At 30.9% G+C, this 13,336-nt stretch overlaps 1 protein-coding gene across 1 annotated transcript; it reads left to right on the forward strand.

The window, feature by feature from the left end:
* Positions 1–8,276: 8,276 nt before the first annotated feature.
* Positions 8,277–9,902, forward strand: LOC114313638 (Kelch repeat-containing F-box family protein). The gene has a single exon (XM_028260044.2). It carries the CDS (start codon positions 8,579–8,581, stop codon positions 9,695–9,697), a length of 1,119 nt encoding a protein of 372 aa, XP_028115845.2. The 5' UTR covers positions 8,277–8,578; the 3' UTR covers positions 9,698–9,902.
* Positions 9,903–13,336: the final 3,434 nt, after the last annotated feature.

The following is a 13,336-nucleotide window of genomic DNA, read 5'->3' on the forward strand; positions in this document are numbered from 1 at the left end:
AGAGCACTAGTCCTTATTGTTGTCCAGAGAAATTTGGAGTTTTCTCTGTGATGTGTCCAGAGAAATTCTCTGGATCGAATTTTCTCTAGATTGATGTTGAGGGACCTTAGACATTATGAAAATATTGAGTGTCCTTTATGCTATAAAATCTTAATACCAGGGACCTTAAAAAAATTTTTCTAAAAATTATTAATTGACTTGATAATTTATTAATAAAATGGGCGATTTGTTTTGCAATTAGAAATCTTAAAAGGTGGAATGTAATTTCTAAAATTATAAAGAGCGATTAGTATTTTAATCAAATTTTAAAAAATATATTTGTAATTTATAAAAATAAAATAAAATAATATTACTAATCCCTATACGCTACTCAAGGTCCCCACTTGAACACATTTTTATGAGAAAATTAGTCTAAGGTCCCTCTCTCACTTTTAATAATGAAAGAGATCCACAATGTTATTTTATGATGTCTAAGGTCCTTCAACCCCAAACTCATATATCACAGAGAAATTTAAGAAAAAACGAAAGGGCTTCAAAAACTAAGTTTGGTCTCTCTCTTCTCACGCTCTGCTCTCTCTCTCTCTCTCTCTTCTACATCAAACCAGTGCCTCGTCTATCTCCCACCGCTGCCGAGGATCACCATCGTTTGCACACCGCCCATTGCAGCAACTCCGAACACATCGACACCGCGACCCAAGTCGCTGTTGGCTCACACCGATACCATACCAGCTCGCCAATCAGTACCGTTTTCTGTGGTTCACTGTTTGCATATACTATATAACTAAGCGTGCAGTCATATCCATGAAGCAGTGAGGCAACCCAACTCATTGCAAACTGCTTTGAGACACACAACTGACTTTCACCTCCAATGAACTTTTGACTCTGCCACACCATGCTAAAAGAGAGGATTGATCAATGTTTTGCAATAACAACCAGGATGGCAAGTGGATGTCTTCTTTCAAGTTCCAGATAAATATTTTTGTGGTAAAAACAAAAGCATAGGTTATTGAGAAGGGGATAATACATCAGAGTAGCCCAGCTGGTTTTGAGATCATTAGAGTAGCTAAACCAAAATACTACAAGATTAAGATATAATATTAATATCTGCCATAGTTTGGTACATTAGCTGTTGGAATTTTTTAGGATAGCATGAAGGTTTCAATGTAATAAGTGGGAGTTTGTGTAGGGGAATTGTTTTTTTATTTTAAAAAGTGAGTAGGTAAGTAATTTTCTCTGGAACCTGGAATGCTTAATTTGTATAAAATCCAATGTTTGTGAAATCAAATTTTGAAATCCTCTTGTTGAGAATGAGAGCAATATTGATGTTGTTTGATTTCATCTCTCATTCTCTCCAAAGAATGAGAATTTCTCTGGAAAAGGCCAGAGAAATTTTCATAATTTGCTTGACACCAAGAGTGAAGGCAAGCAAAGCAGCAAATCACAGAGTTATTTGTAGCAAAGTAGAGAAAATCCAACCCTAGAGAAATTTCAAAGCATAGAAAATCAAAAAAATTGAACAATCTAGAGAAATTTGAAATTTCTCTTATTTGAAATTTCTCTGGATGGAAATTTCTCTGGGCTGAAATTTTTCTAGATTGATTTGAGGGACCTTAGACATTATGAAAATATTGAATGTCCTTTATGCTATAAAATCTTAATATCAGGGATCCTAAAAAAAAATTCCCAAAAAGAAAATATTAATCACTTGATATAGTACATTCACATTTATTTAACACAATGACAACCATATGAATGTCATTAATATCTAACAAAAATAAGGCTGCCACATAATATGTTAAATAAAATATGGTCTTCTCAATATTATTGAGATCATAATAGTTAAAAGAAGTCAATTTTTTAGGAGTTATTGTTGAAAAATTAGTTTATTGACTAAAAATAAATTTATGAAAAAATAGTTTATTTGACAAATTTTTTCTTTTCTAATTACTTTTTGAAGTAGTTAAAATAGATTTTTTGGAAAGAAATAAATTTATTAAATGAATTTTTTTTTTAGTTAATAAACTGTTTAACGAAGCCCTTTTTGGCCAACGTTGAAATTGATGCCATGGAAATTTGGCATGCCAGACTTTGATCAAAACTGATAGCAACTAATGGATTAAAGTCAAGAGTAATTCAGGAGAAGTGAATCAACACTACTATAAATTCAAATTTATAAATTCAAAATTTGTTTAGAAAAAAAATTAGTGATTCAAATTTATTTTACTCATGAAACTCGTCATTTATCAATTTAATTTATACCACACAAACACATTTAAGATAAATTATAAATTGATAAAAATGAATTCATAACATTTTTGAAAGTGAATTGGCTACCAGACATTGACCAAGATAGCAAGAAGAAGAATATGTGACTTGCCTTGGAATCATCATAAGAAGTTTATGAATCAAGTACATTGAAGCAAGTACAGGGTTGTTTGGTATCATTTTAGTTATTTTTAATGTTTTCATTTTTTGTATTTTTTAAAATAAAACAATAATTTTTTTTAAAAATACATCATTTTCATATTTTGCCCAAAAATAATTTTCCAGAATTGTTTTCCAAAAAATAAAAGTGTTTTCAGATGACTTCTTTAAAAACAATTTGTCAAATAAGTGTTTTACACCAATTTTGAAAAGGAAAACACTCCTTTCCACTTTATTAATTTCACCGTGAGTCCGGATCCCCGGCCGCCCTACCGTATGGTCTAGTTGAGGAATTGTAGATTATTCTAGGTTCATTTCATAATTCGAACCGTCTATTTTATAAGTCATATTAAAAAGATATTTATATAAAAAAATTAAATTAATTAGATATTAATAATTAAATTATATTCATCTGAACAAAAAAGAGAACCATATATGCACAAAATCACACAATCTAACAATTTTTTTTTAAAAAATAACCGTGATCTAATCATACAACTATCCATATCTGATCAATCTAGTAACCACAGGATGAGTTCAAAACTTCCAATTAGGCCTCCAGTTCACTGTAACAATCCAAAGTTTTTAGAGACCTTAGACTAATAAATATCAAAATAAAACTTTTTCTTGTTAAATTTTTGAAAAATTAACTTTCAACAATAAATATATATATATATATATATATATTTCAAATCTTAAGCAAGGAATTGAGTAGTCTAGTGGAGCCACCTCTGCAATTCAATTAGCTGAATGGCCTGATCCCTTTGAGACAGTGACAGAGTTAGGAAACCAAATCAGGAGGGGCATTTATTAATTATAATTTTAATTTTTTTTCATAATTAACAATAAGAAGATAATAATAATTTTTGAATTAATATTAAGGTCTCGTTTGGCAAATGGCTTTTTTAGCTAAAAAGCTAAAAAATCACTAAAAAAATAAAAAAACTAACAACTCATACTAAAAAGTCAAATATTTCATTTTCTCTCTACTTTTTGCATATCTTTTCGTAAAAATTTAAAAAGTCATCCCAAATATACTAGTTTTTTTTACATCACATTTTAGCTAAAAAGTCAAAAAATTACTAAAAAAGCCTATTCCCAAAAATAAATTGTTACAAAAGTATTTCACACAAAATTTTACAATTAATTTCAAGTAAAATAAAAAAAAAGTATTGTGTGTAACTAGTGTATCATGGATAATGTAAAAAAGTCATATATTTAAGTCGTAAAATAAATTATATAATGATAAGATAAATCAAATTTTTACAAAATTCGAGTAAAAATTTTATATAATATTGATATCACATCATTATTGACATATAATATCACCAACCAATAGTAAAGCAACATATGAAGGTTGAACCCCACATGCACATATAACTAACACTCTAATAATTTTTATATATAGTGCGATTAATTATATTTGCATATCAATAATGATGGATATTACTTTTATATTAAGATTTTTTCACAAAATTTTTATACATAAAAATATAATTTTTTGTGGTCACTTCATTTTCAATAAAACAATCACTATTATTTTTATAAATTTAAAAATATCCTTGACATTTTATTTTAAATATTATTTTTATTTAAAATTTTATTTATATACATATATAAAAAAAATAAAAAATCTAGGAGGCACGTTACCCCTCGTCCCCATGTGGCTCCACTGCTTTGGAATGACACCATTGGAACCCATAAGGTTTGGATGTCTGATATTATAATGCATGAGAATGACTGAAGATGTGAGGTGTTTTTTGGGTGAATAAAGATGTGAGGTGTTGTGCTTATAAGAAATTGGGCAAATTATAAACACCCTCTTCGAGATTTGGTAAAAATATAAATTTTTTTCTGAGGTTTGAGGAATTACATCCCGTCCTTCGAAGTTTATATTTTCATAATAAATTGCCCCTTGAAGTTTTTATTTTCATACGGGTTCTCCCTTAATTTCTCCTAATTTGTTATGAAAATTTGACCATCAGGAGACAATCTGTAATTTCTTAAATCTCGAAAAAAAAATTTGTATTTTTACCAAACCTTGAAGGGGTGTTTGTAATTTGCCCTCAGAAATATCATGTCCTTCCGTGGGGATCTAGCTTAACCTTATCCATTTTTAAATATCAGATATATGTGTGTGTGGTTTTCTTATTCCAAGAAGTTGTCAAATTGGTGGATGAAATCGACCTGGTTGGTTGAATTGGACAGCCCTTAATTCATTCTCATTTATTTGCATTGAATTGAATGTACTATCCTGCAAAGTTGTTTCCTAGGGTTGGTTTGGAATCATTTTATTTTACTCAAATAATCAAAAAAAAATTATTAAAAAAAGTTTAAAAAGTATTAATATGAAAAAATTAAAGATTCATTTCTTTCTCTCTATTTTTTTGGATTTTTTTCTATAAAATATAAATAATAAAAATCTTTTCAAACATATTAATTTTTCTTACCTCATATTTTAATCAAAAAAATACTAAAAAACTTAATTCCCAAACCGACCTTTAAGTTATTTAAGTTATTTGGGAATCAAATTGGATTAGACCACCAATTAAAAAACTGAAGAGGTAACTATACTGTGTTTATATATTTTGATAATATTAAATTAAGTGGGTGCATAATAAGTGGGTGTATAATGATGAGTTATGGAAGTTATTGAAAAATTAATATTCGAGAATATGCAGGATGAAAAAATTATAATTATCTATTTATGGGAAAATTATAGAATGTTTTCGAAGTTTTACATGTCTGTACTCCTTAACTAATTATTATTTAATATGTCTTTTCATATTTCTCAATCACCGAACGCAATATCTTACGTACCCACATTCTCCATCAATCACAATATTATAAAATGCTACGTATCTATACTCCGAAATTACTAAATAATTTACCCCATGTTATTAGGCCTGAATATAACATTCTAAGTTTAAGTCTAAAAGTGGAGTAGGTAGTGAAGCAAATTACGGTAATGTCTAGTTTAATTTTTAAATTAATTTTTAGATTGAAAAATCATAAAAATATGTTTGATTTACTATTTTTGAAAATTTTCTTTTCTTTTATTTATTTATTTTTTTACGCATCAATCAATCAATCACTTTTTTTCTCGCCTCTCTTATTCTCTCACATTTTATACATCCATCAATTAGTTTTTGACACACAACCATCTATTCAACTACTAAAAAAAAAAAACTTACAAATCATTTTAAAATTATTTTTTAAAATTCAAAATCAAATAAATTTTTAATTTTTAAAACTCTTTTCAAACATTTATCTATCAAAACATAATTTAAAATTAAAAACTCTTTTTTAAAAACTAAATCAAACGGAATAGTTTTAAAAAAAAACACACACAATATTTAATATTATTTTATTTATAATAATCGTGGGACAGTTCTTATTATTTGGTTGTGTGCGCATGATTATTATGTGATGCCGGAATTCGTGGATATTATATTAAGGTAAATATCATTCTAATACGGCAAGCCAAACGAATTGAGGCATCTGATAGTGACTTGAGATTTTAGAAATTTTGAATAAATATTAAAATTAAATTTTATGTTATCGAACGTTTGAAAATTGGAGATTTTTTTTTAAGGTCCTTAGTATTAAGACTTTATAACATAAAGACCCTGTTTGGTAAAACTGTGGGAAAATGATTATAGTTTATAACTTAACAGCTTATACCTTATAACTGTGAACATAAACTGATTTTTGACTTATAGATTAAGCTTCTCCTCCTCCACTCAAAGAATAAGTTGATTTTTGACTTACAAAAATGTATAAGCTGTATTGTTAAGCTGAATCAAACACATCAAAATAGTCTAAATTAAGTTAAAAGCTGAAATAAACTGAAAATAAACCCTACCAAACAGGGCCAAAGGACATCTAATATTTTCATAATGTCTAAAGTCCCTCAAGTCAAACTAGAGAAAATTCAATCCAGAGAAAATTCAATCCAGTAAAATTCAATCCAGTGAAATTCTTTGGTCCAAACCCAAAGAAAATTTAATTTAATCCAGAGAAATTCTCTGGTCCAAACCAGAGAAAATTCAATATTTTCCTATATTACTGTGCCCACCCAAGCTTCGGCCTAAACTGCAGAGGCGAAAGAGAGAGAGAGAGAGGGGTTTTGTAACAGTTTTTGTGGTTGAGTACGAAAAAGAAGACAAGAGGCGGCTGAGATATATATATATATATATATATATATATATATGTATGTATGTATGTATGTGGCATCTATCTCACGTTAACTTAGATCCTTCAACGAAGTTATGGATCTAGATCTTAGCAGAGGCGCAAAGCTTCAGTGATGGAGTCTTCTTGGAGGATAACAGGTACGAAGTTTCACTACGCAAAGGTAGAAAAAAGTGATCAAAACAGGAGAGATGAAAATATATATATATATATATATATATATATATATATATATATATCTCCAAACACAAGTTTATCTTGACAGCGGTGTTGAGTTGCAGTGGAATGCTAATAATAGTATCTGTGACCAATGCATCGGATCAAGAGGAAAGTGTGAGAGACTTTACACATTATTAAATGACATTGTGGACCTCTTCCATTACTGAAAATGGAAGAGGGACCTTAGACTAATTTTCTCTTAAAAATTAGGACCTCCTATATATATATATATTTAATTTTATTTATTTATTTTTAATTATCAATGGACTTAAATGGCTCAGAGGCTAGAGCATTTTCACTGCTTTAGCCAATTGAACTGATTTTATCAAGATAAAAAGATAAGAAAGAGAAAGGGGAACAAGTAATGGACTGTAATGCGGGGACCAATTTTATAATTATATTTTTTAATACATTTTATTTTTATATATACATATTTAAGTAAGTCTCAGTATTTCCTAGCACATTTTACTATCACTAAAATAAGTAAATTTTTAACACATAAGATTCAACCTTAACTTTATTCCACGTGTATACTATAGATGCATAACGCATTGAACAGATTTTTGGTTCACATTATTGTCATCGCATGATAAAATTGGGCTGAATCCCTATCCATTTTTATGATGGCACTACATGACGTGTCATTGTAGTCGTGCTAAATCATGAGGGACAACTACTATACATTAAGGCAGATTTTTCATTCTTAGGTTGGAGGTGGGTCTGGTCTTCTCAAATTGTAATTGTTTTTTGCAATTTTTTGTAGAGCTTGTTGGGCATAAAAAAGTTAAATTTTTAGTTAAAATAGGTATAAAGAGTTAAAATAGGCTTTTTAATTCAATAAGACAAAATATCACATCCAATCCATAATCATTTCGTTTTTTCTCTCACAAAAATTAAAATAGTCAAAAGACCTACCTTAAACAAAGTTTTTTAACCCTAGGCTAATAACGTCAAAAAGTTAAAAACTCAACCTACATCACAAACGAAGCCATAATTTGTATTAGATTTTTTTCTTTTGTTACTCTTATAATATATTCTTTTCTTTTAATATATTGCATATTTTTGTGATTTTATAAAAAAAATAAAAATAAATAAACTATTATACATTTAAAAATTTATGTAAAAATTTAAATAAATAAATCAAATAACATTTGCTATTACAAAAATAATAAATAAATATAATTTTGAAAGTTATTATTTATTATTTTGAAGACAAAGATAATTTAATTACGCATCTATAATTGTCTACTTAATTTAATTTAATTTTATAAGTAATTTGTTTTATCAATCATATAATGTGAACTGCTTTAGATAATTAAAAATAACAATGCTAACTCACAGTTTGCACCCACAAATGCATCCACAATGACATGGTAAGAATGGTGAAACTCATGCCATTGTGTGTTTAACCAATTAAAAATTGACACTTATCATATTACATCATTATATATTGAGTTGTGAAATATTTATAAAAATCTCAAATATTTTTCAATTAAAAAAAAAAAAAGAAGATTTCCTAATGAACTTACAAAGAGTTGACAATACCTTCAATTGACTGTTGGAGCCAACTTGTCATATTTTAAATTCTCAAAATATTATTACAAAACAACTATCCAAACGAATGAGTCATATGCTCAATTCCTCGCTCCCCTATATAAAGAGAACCAAACTTTAGACCTTCACAACCACACATATCAATAAGTTTTCACAACAAAAACCCAAATCAAAGCATTCTCAAAGCATGGTTGAAGCAACTATAGTGGTGGCTCAAGAAGCTTCAATCCATGGAGACATGTTAGAGACAATCCTATCGTACGTGCCACTCATCGACCTCGTACCGGCTTCACACGTGTGCAAGTCATGGAAGCGTGCGGTGTTTTCTTCTCTCCGCCACCTCAACAAGCCCAAACCATGGCTCATCGCTCACACGCACACCACTTCGCACGCGTTCGACCCCAGGTCGCACGTGTGGATCGAAATCAAACAACAACAGCCGCCGATCAAACAACAACAGCAAATCTCCACCCTCCGATCGTCTCACTCCAACCTCCTCTACATGCTCTCCCCATCGAAGCTCTCCTTCTCGTTCGACCCGCTCCATCTGACGTGGCACCACACCGACGCGCCGCTGGTCTGGCGGGTCGACCCGATCGTCGCCGCCGTGGGCCGCCACATCATCATCGCCGGTGGTACCTGCTATTTCGAGGACGATCCACTCGCCGTCGAAATCTACGACGTCGAGACTCGCGCGTGGGAATTGTGCGATCCTATGCCGGCGATTCTCAAAGACTCCTCGGCTTCGACGTGGCTATCGATCGCGAGCGACGATTTGAAGCTGTTCGTGACGGAGAAACACTCCGGTGTGACGCACACGTTTGATCCGGAGACGAAGACTTGGTCTGGACAGTACGATCTCCGTCCCGATCCGTGTATTTTCTACTCTGTGATTGCGTTTTCCGATGACCGTTTGATCTTAGCGGGACTCATCGGAGAAATAGATAATGTCAGAGGAGTGAAACTTTGGGGAGTGAATTGTGAGAGCTTTGAGTGTGAAGAGATTGGAGAGATGCCATTGGAGTTTCTCGAGAAACTGAAGGGAGAGAGTTTTCAACTTTCTTCGATCGCTGTTTGTTTCGCGGGAAAAGTTGTAAATATCTACAATCCTTTGATGGCGGAGGAAGTGTTCATGTGCGAGTTCGTTGACGGCGGTTGCCAGTGGTGGAGCGTGCGAAATGCGGCTGCCAATCGCTGGAATCGGATGGAGACGGTGGTGTTTACGAGCTCCAAGGTTGGGATTGAAGACTTGCACAGGGCGGTGTGGTCAGAGAATCGGAGGTTTGCGGTGGTGAGTCCCGAGTGACCTGACTTGGGTCAATCGGGGTTTCGTATATGCCCCAATGGATTTCTATAGGTGATAAAAATTTATTGTAATAATATTCGATTAAATTTGTAATTAATGGTGTAAAAATACTAGAAAGATTGTTGTCATTTTGAGCGATACTTCTTTTTAGAAGTACCAAGTGTGTTTATGAATTGTGATCAATCTACAATTTTATTGATGAGCATTTCAAATGTTGGATCAAGAACAGTTGAAAATGGCTGTTCTAAATTTTATTTTATTATTTTAACTGGTGTTTGTTAATTTAATTCAATATTTAATAAATATATTAAGAGAAAATTAACTAAGGCAATTTGATAAATTTTGTAGTCTATTTAGATGTTAATTTTAGCCCGGTTTGAGATGGTCATTGGGATTAAAATAATTATATAGGACAAAATGTTATTTTAGTCAAATATGAGAAAATGTCACATTTAACTCATAATCATTTCATTTTTTTTTTTTTACAAAAGTTAAAAAAATTATTCCAAATGAAACTTTTTAATCTCAGACTAAAATAGTCAAAAAATTAAAAAAATCAATCCACATCCCAAAAGAACGTAAGAGTCCCATTGGGAGGGAAAAAATTGTATGACTAAATCATTGCTGTAAAAATAATTAATACAGTATTTATTTGAAGCTTTTAAGGCAAAGATTACGGTAAATAAATTATAATTATTTAAAAAGTTAAGAGATGAATGTTTTAACTTGTGTATTCTTATTATTAATCATCAAATTAAAAAGAAAAAAAAAATTACACTAAACAAGCTAATTCCCATTCTCTTCAAATTGAAACGTTTGAGTATATATATTTTACAAGACATCATCAGCCTAACTAAAACTTCTACTTTATTTTATTTGAAGACCAAAAGTGATCCACGAGCAGAAGTAATGGTATAGTCAAAATTCACTTGGATCACTTGGCTCATCAATTTATGCTCAAAATTTGAAATTCCCTTCTCCTAATCCAAAAGAAAAACAAAAACAAAAAACGAAAATGAGTTGGACCCCAGTGGGGGTGCTGGGAGTCTCCTCCCATTGGTTAAAAATTGTTTTTTTTTTTGTTTTTTTCATTGCCAACCCCCTACGTGGAGGTGGGGGTGCCTCCATACTGGGGGTCAGAATCACGGCTCAACAAAAAAACTGTTCAACAACGTAAAAATTATTAATAAAGTGGTCCTTTGGCAAGACCACGAATACAATAATATGTAGGACAATTTTCATTATATTTAAATAGATTAAATTATGTTGTGTACTAAACAATAACAAGAATATAAAGAAATAAAGAAAATGAGAGAATTTATTTGATTACAAAAATCAAATTAGAAATAAATAAAATAAATAAATAAATAAAAACAGATTTTATTTTGTTACAAAAACAAAATTAAAATCTGATTTAATAAACAAATAAAACAGAATAATAAATTAAACAACTTACTTGATTAATTTCTTTTAATAAATATTTGATCAAGTCCAGTGTTTGACACTGTGTCCTTAAGACAGATTCGTCCTCTCCATGGTGCTTTCAGAATGTGGACGTCTATCTCCCAGGATGAAATGATCAACTACAAACAATAGCAGCACTACAAATTGTTTGCCTAACGAACACACTAAGTGTTTATCCTCTTTCTCACAAAAAATTAAATGCAGCAAAATGAAGAATAAATTTGCAGAGGTGAAGTACGAATTTTCTGAATATGTTAAATATCAAATGAGGGCTGTCATATTTATAGATGTAGTGGTGGCTGTAGGTTTTGAATTAAACAGGTGCAAAACAGATTTGAATCTGTTGGGTTCAAAATTCAAACAGATAAAAAACAGAAAGGGCCCTGTTTGGGTGTACAGTAGAACGAGACCAGTTTATTTCTGGAATTAATTTGAATTCTGAATTTTATTTTTCAAAAAATAAAATTCAATTCAAATGTTTTTGACCTAAAAAGAAAAGTATTGGGCTGGACAAGCCCAATCTCACACTACGCACAGCTCGCTCAACCGGACGGCAGCAGTGCGCGCGTGGTGATTTTTGGGTCCAATGAGTCTAGTCCATTTTGCCAATAACCTCCATCTCTAAAACACTTAGGTACCCCTTGGGGCACATCCCAAGTTCCAATCCCATGCCTTATAAACCCATTCAAAACCTCCCACCAAATCAATGTGAGACAAGCCTTATTCAAACCTTTAAAGATTTTTCACCAAAACTCCATTTCCATGGAGCATACTTTGGCTTCAATTTTCCATTCACTCGGTAATGATTTTGAGCAACCAAATATACCACGTGAATCACAACGCGGCATAGAATACGTTACCACTTTGACCCGCCAACTTTGACGCTCGGGTCTCACCTAAATAATATATCAAAATTAAGAAAAAAATCTGATTTTATCCAAATTTTCCAATCATTTCCAACACAATATACCTCAATCTTTTGAGAATAACTGAGTAGTCTATATGCACAACGACCCACTCCACAAAATAGTACAAGGCAAAGAAACAATGTTGTTTTTCGAAAAAACCACTAACACAAAATACACAATATTTCTTATTTTCTACCTTTTCAATCATAAACGCATCTTGAACAAAATTGTGGACCAACAAACAAATTGGACCCTTGTTGTCTTGAATTAAAACCCTATGGGTTAGCCAATTGAAAGGATTACTATCTGTCCTCTCTCTTTTTTTCTTTACCACCACAGTTGCCATCCCATTCAAAGTTAGAATTGAAAACAAATCCACCTTCAAATTTTTCTTGTGATGTTAATTAAAAAATAACATTAAAAATTTGTGTGTACAGATGATTTTATAAAAATGTGAACATCTTGACAAATAATTTTTGCATAGTTCATTTGCAAAATAAATTTCTAACTACTAAAGAGTAATCAACTTTCTTCACAAAGCAATCCTCAACGACCATGTCTGAAATCTGATTCTTCTTGTAGTAAGGATTTGTAAAGCTTCAAATAATTTTTCTACAGATGCACTATTGTAAGAGAAAAATGAACTACAACATATATCTTCAGGAAAGCAAGGAAATAGTTTTCCAGAAAATGGTTTTCATATATATAAAATACTTTTTCATGTTTGGTTTTCATAGAATACTCAACATTATTATTGTGAAGGGATTCATCACACAATACATGTTCAAAAAATTCAAAAAATGTTCACAAAGTGTCAATAAAGTGTCTCATATATTATGAATTTGATTTTTTTAATTTGAGACATGTTGAAGAAGTGTCGGACACGCACACACTTCCTTCATAGAAATGTCCACAATTTTAAATTTCTAACATGAGACAGAATTTAATTTTTGAAGGACTATTATTACATGGCACTTCAAATTTTAGACGGCAACCCTTGTACAAAGAGAGCTTTTCAAAATTCCAGGGACCAAATTTTGAGAAGCCAAGAACAAAATCCCTAATTCTTCTAGCAATATTTAATTTCAAAGATACATATGTAGTGCACCATGGTAGTAAAATTAATAACAACAAGAACAATAATAATAATAATGAGGATTAGCAGAAAAAGATTTATTTAAATACCTGACAGAGTTCAACATGATGCTTATATATCTCTCTGTTCTCATCTTGATGACCAAGCAACGAACCACCATACCAACTATCG

Source organism: Camellia sinensis, chromosome 5 (assembly GCF_055761805.1).
Source record: "Camellia sinensis isolate YWXY chromosome 5, ASM5576180v1, whole genome shotgun sequence".
Taxonomy (NCBI): Eukaryota; Viridiplantae; Streptophyta; class Magnoliopsida; order Ericales; family Theaceae; genus Camellia; species Camellia sinensis.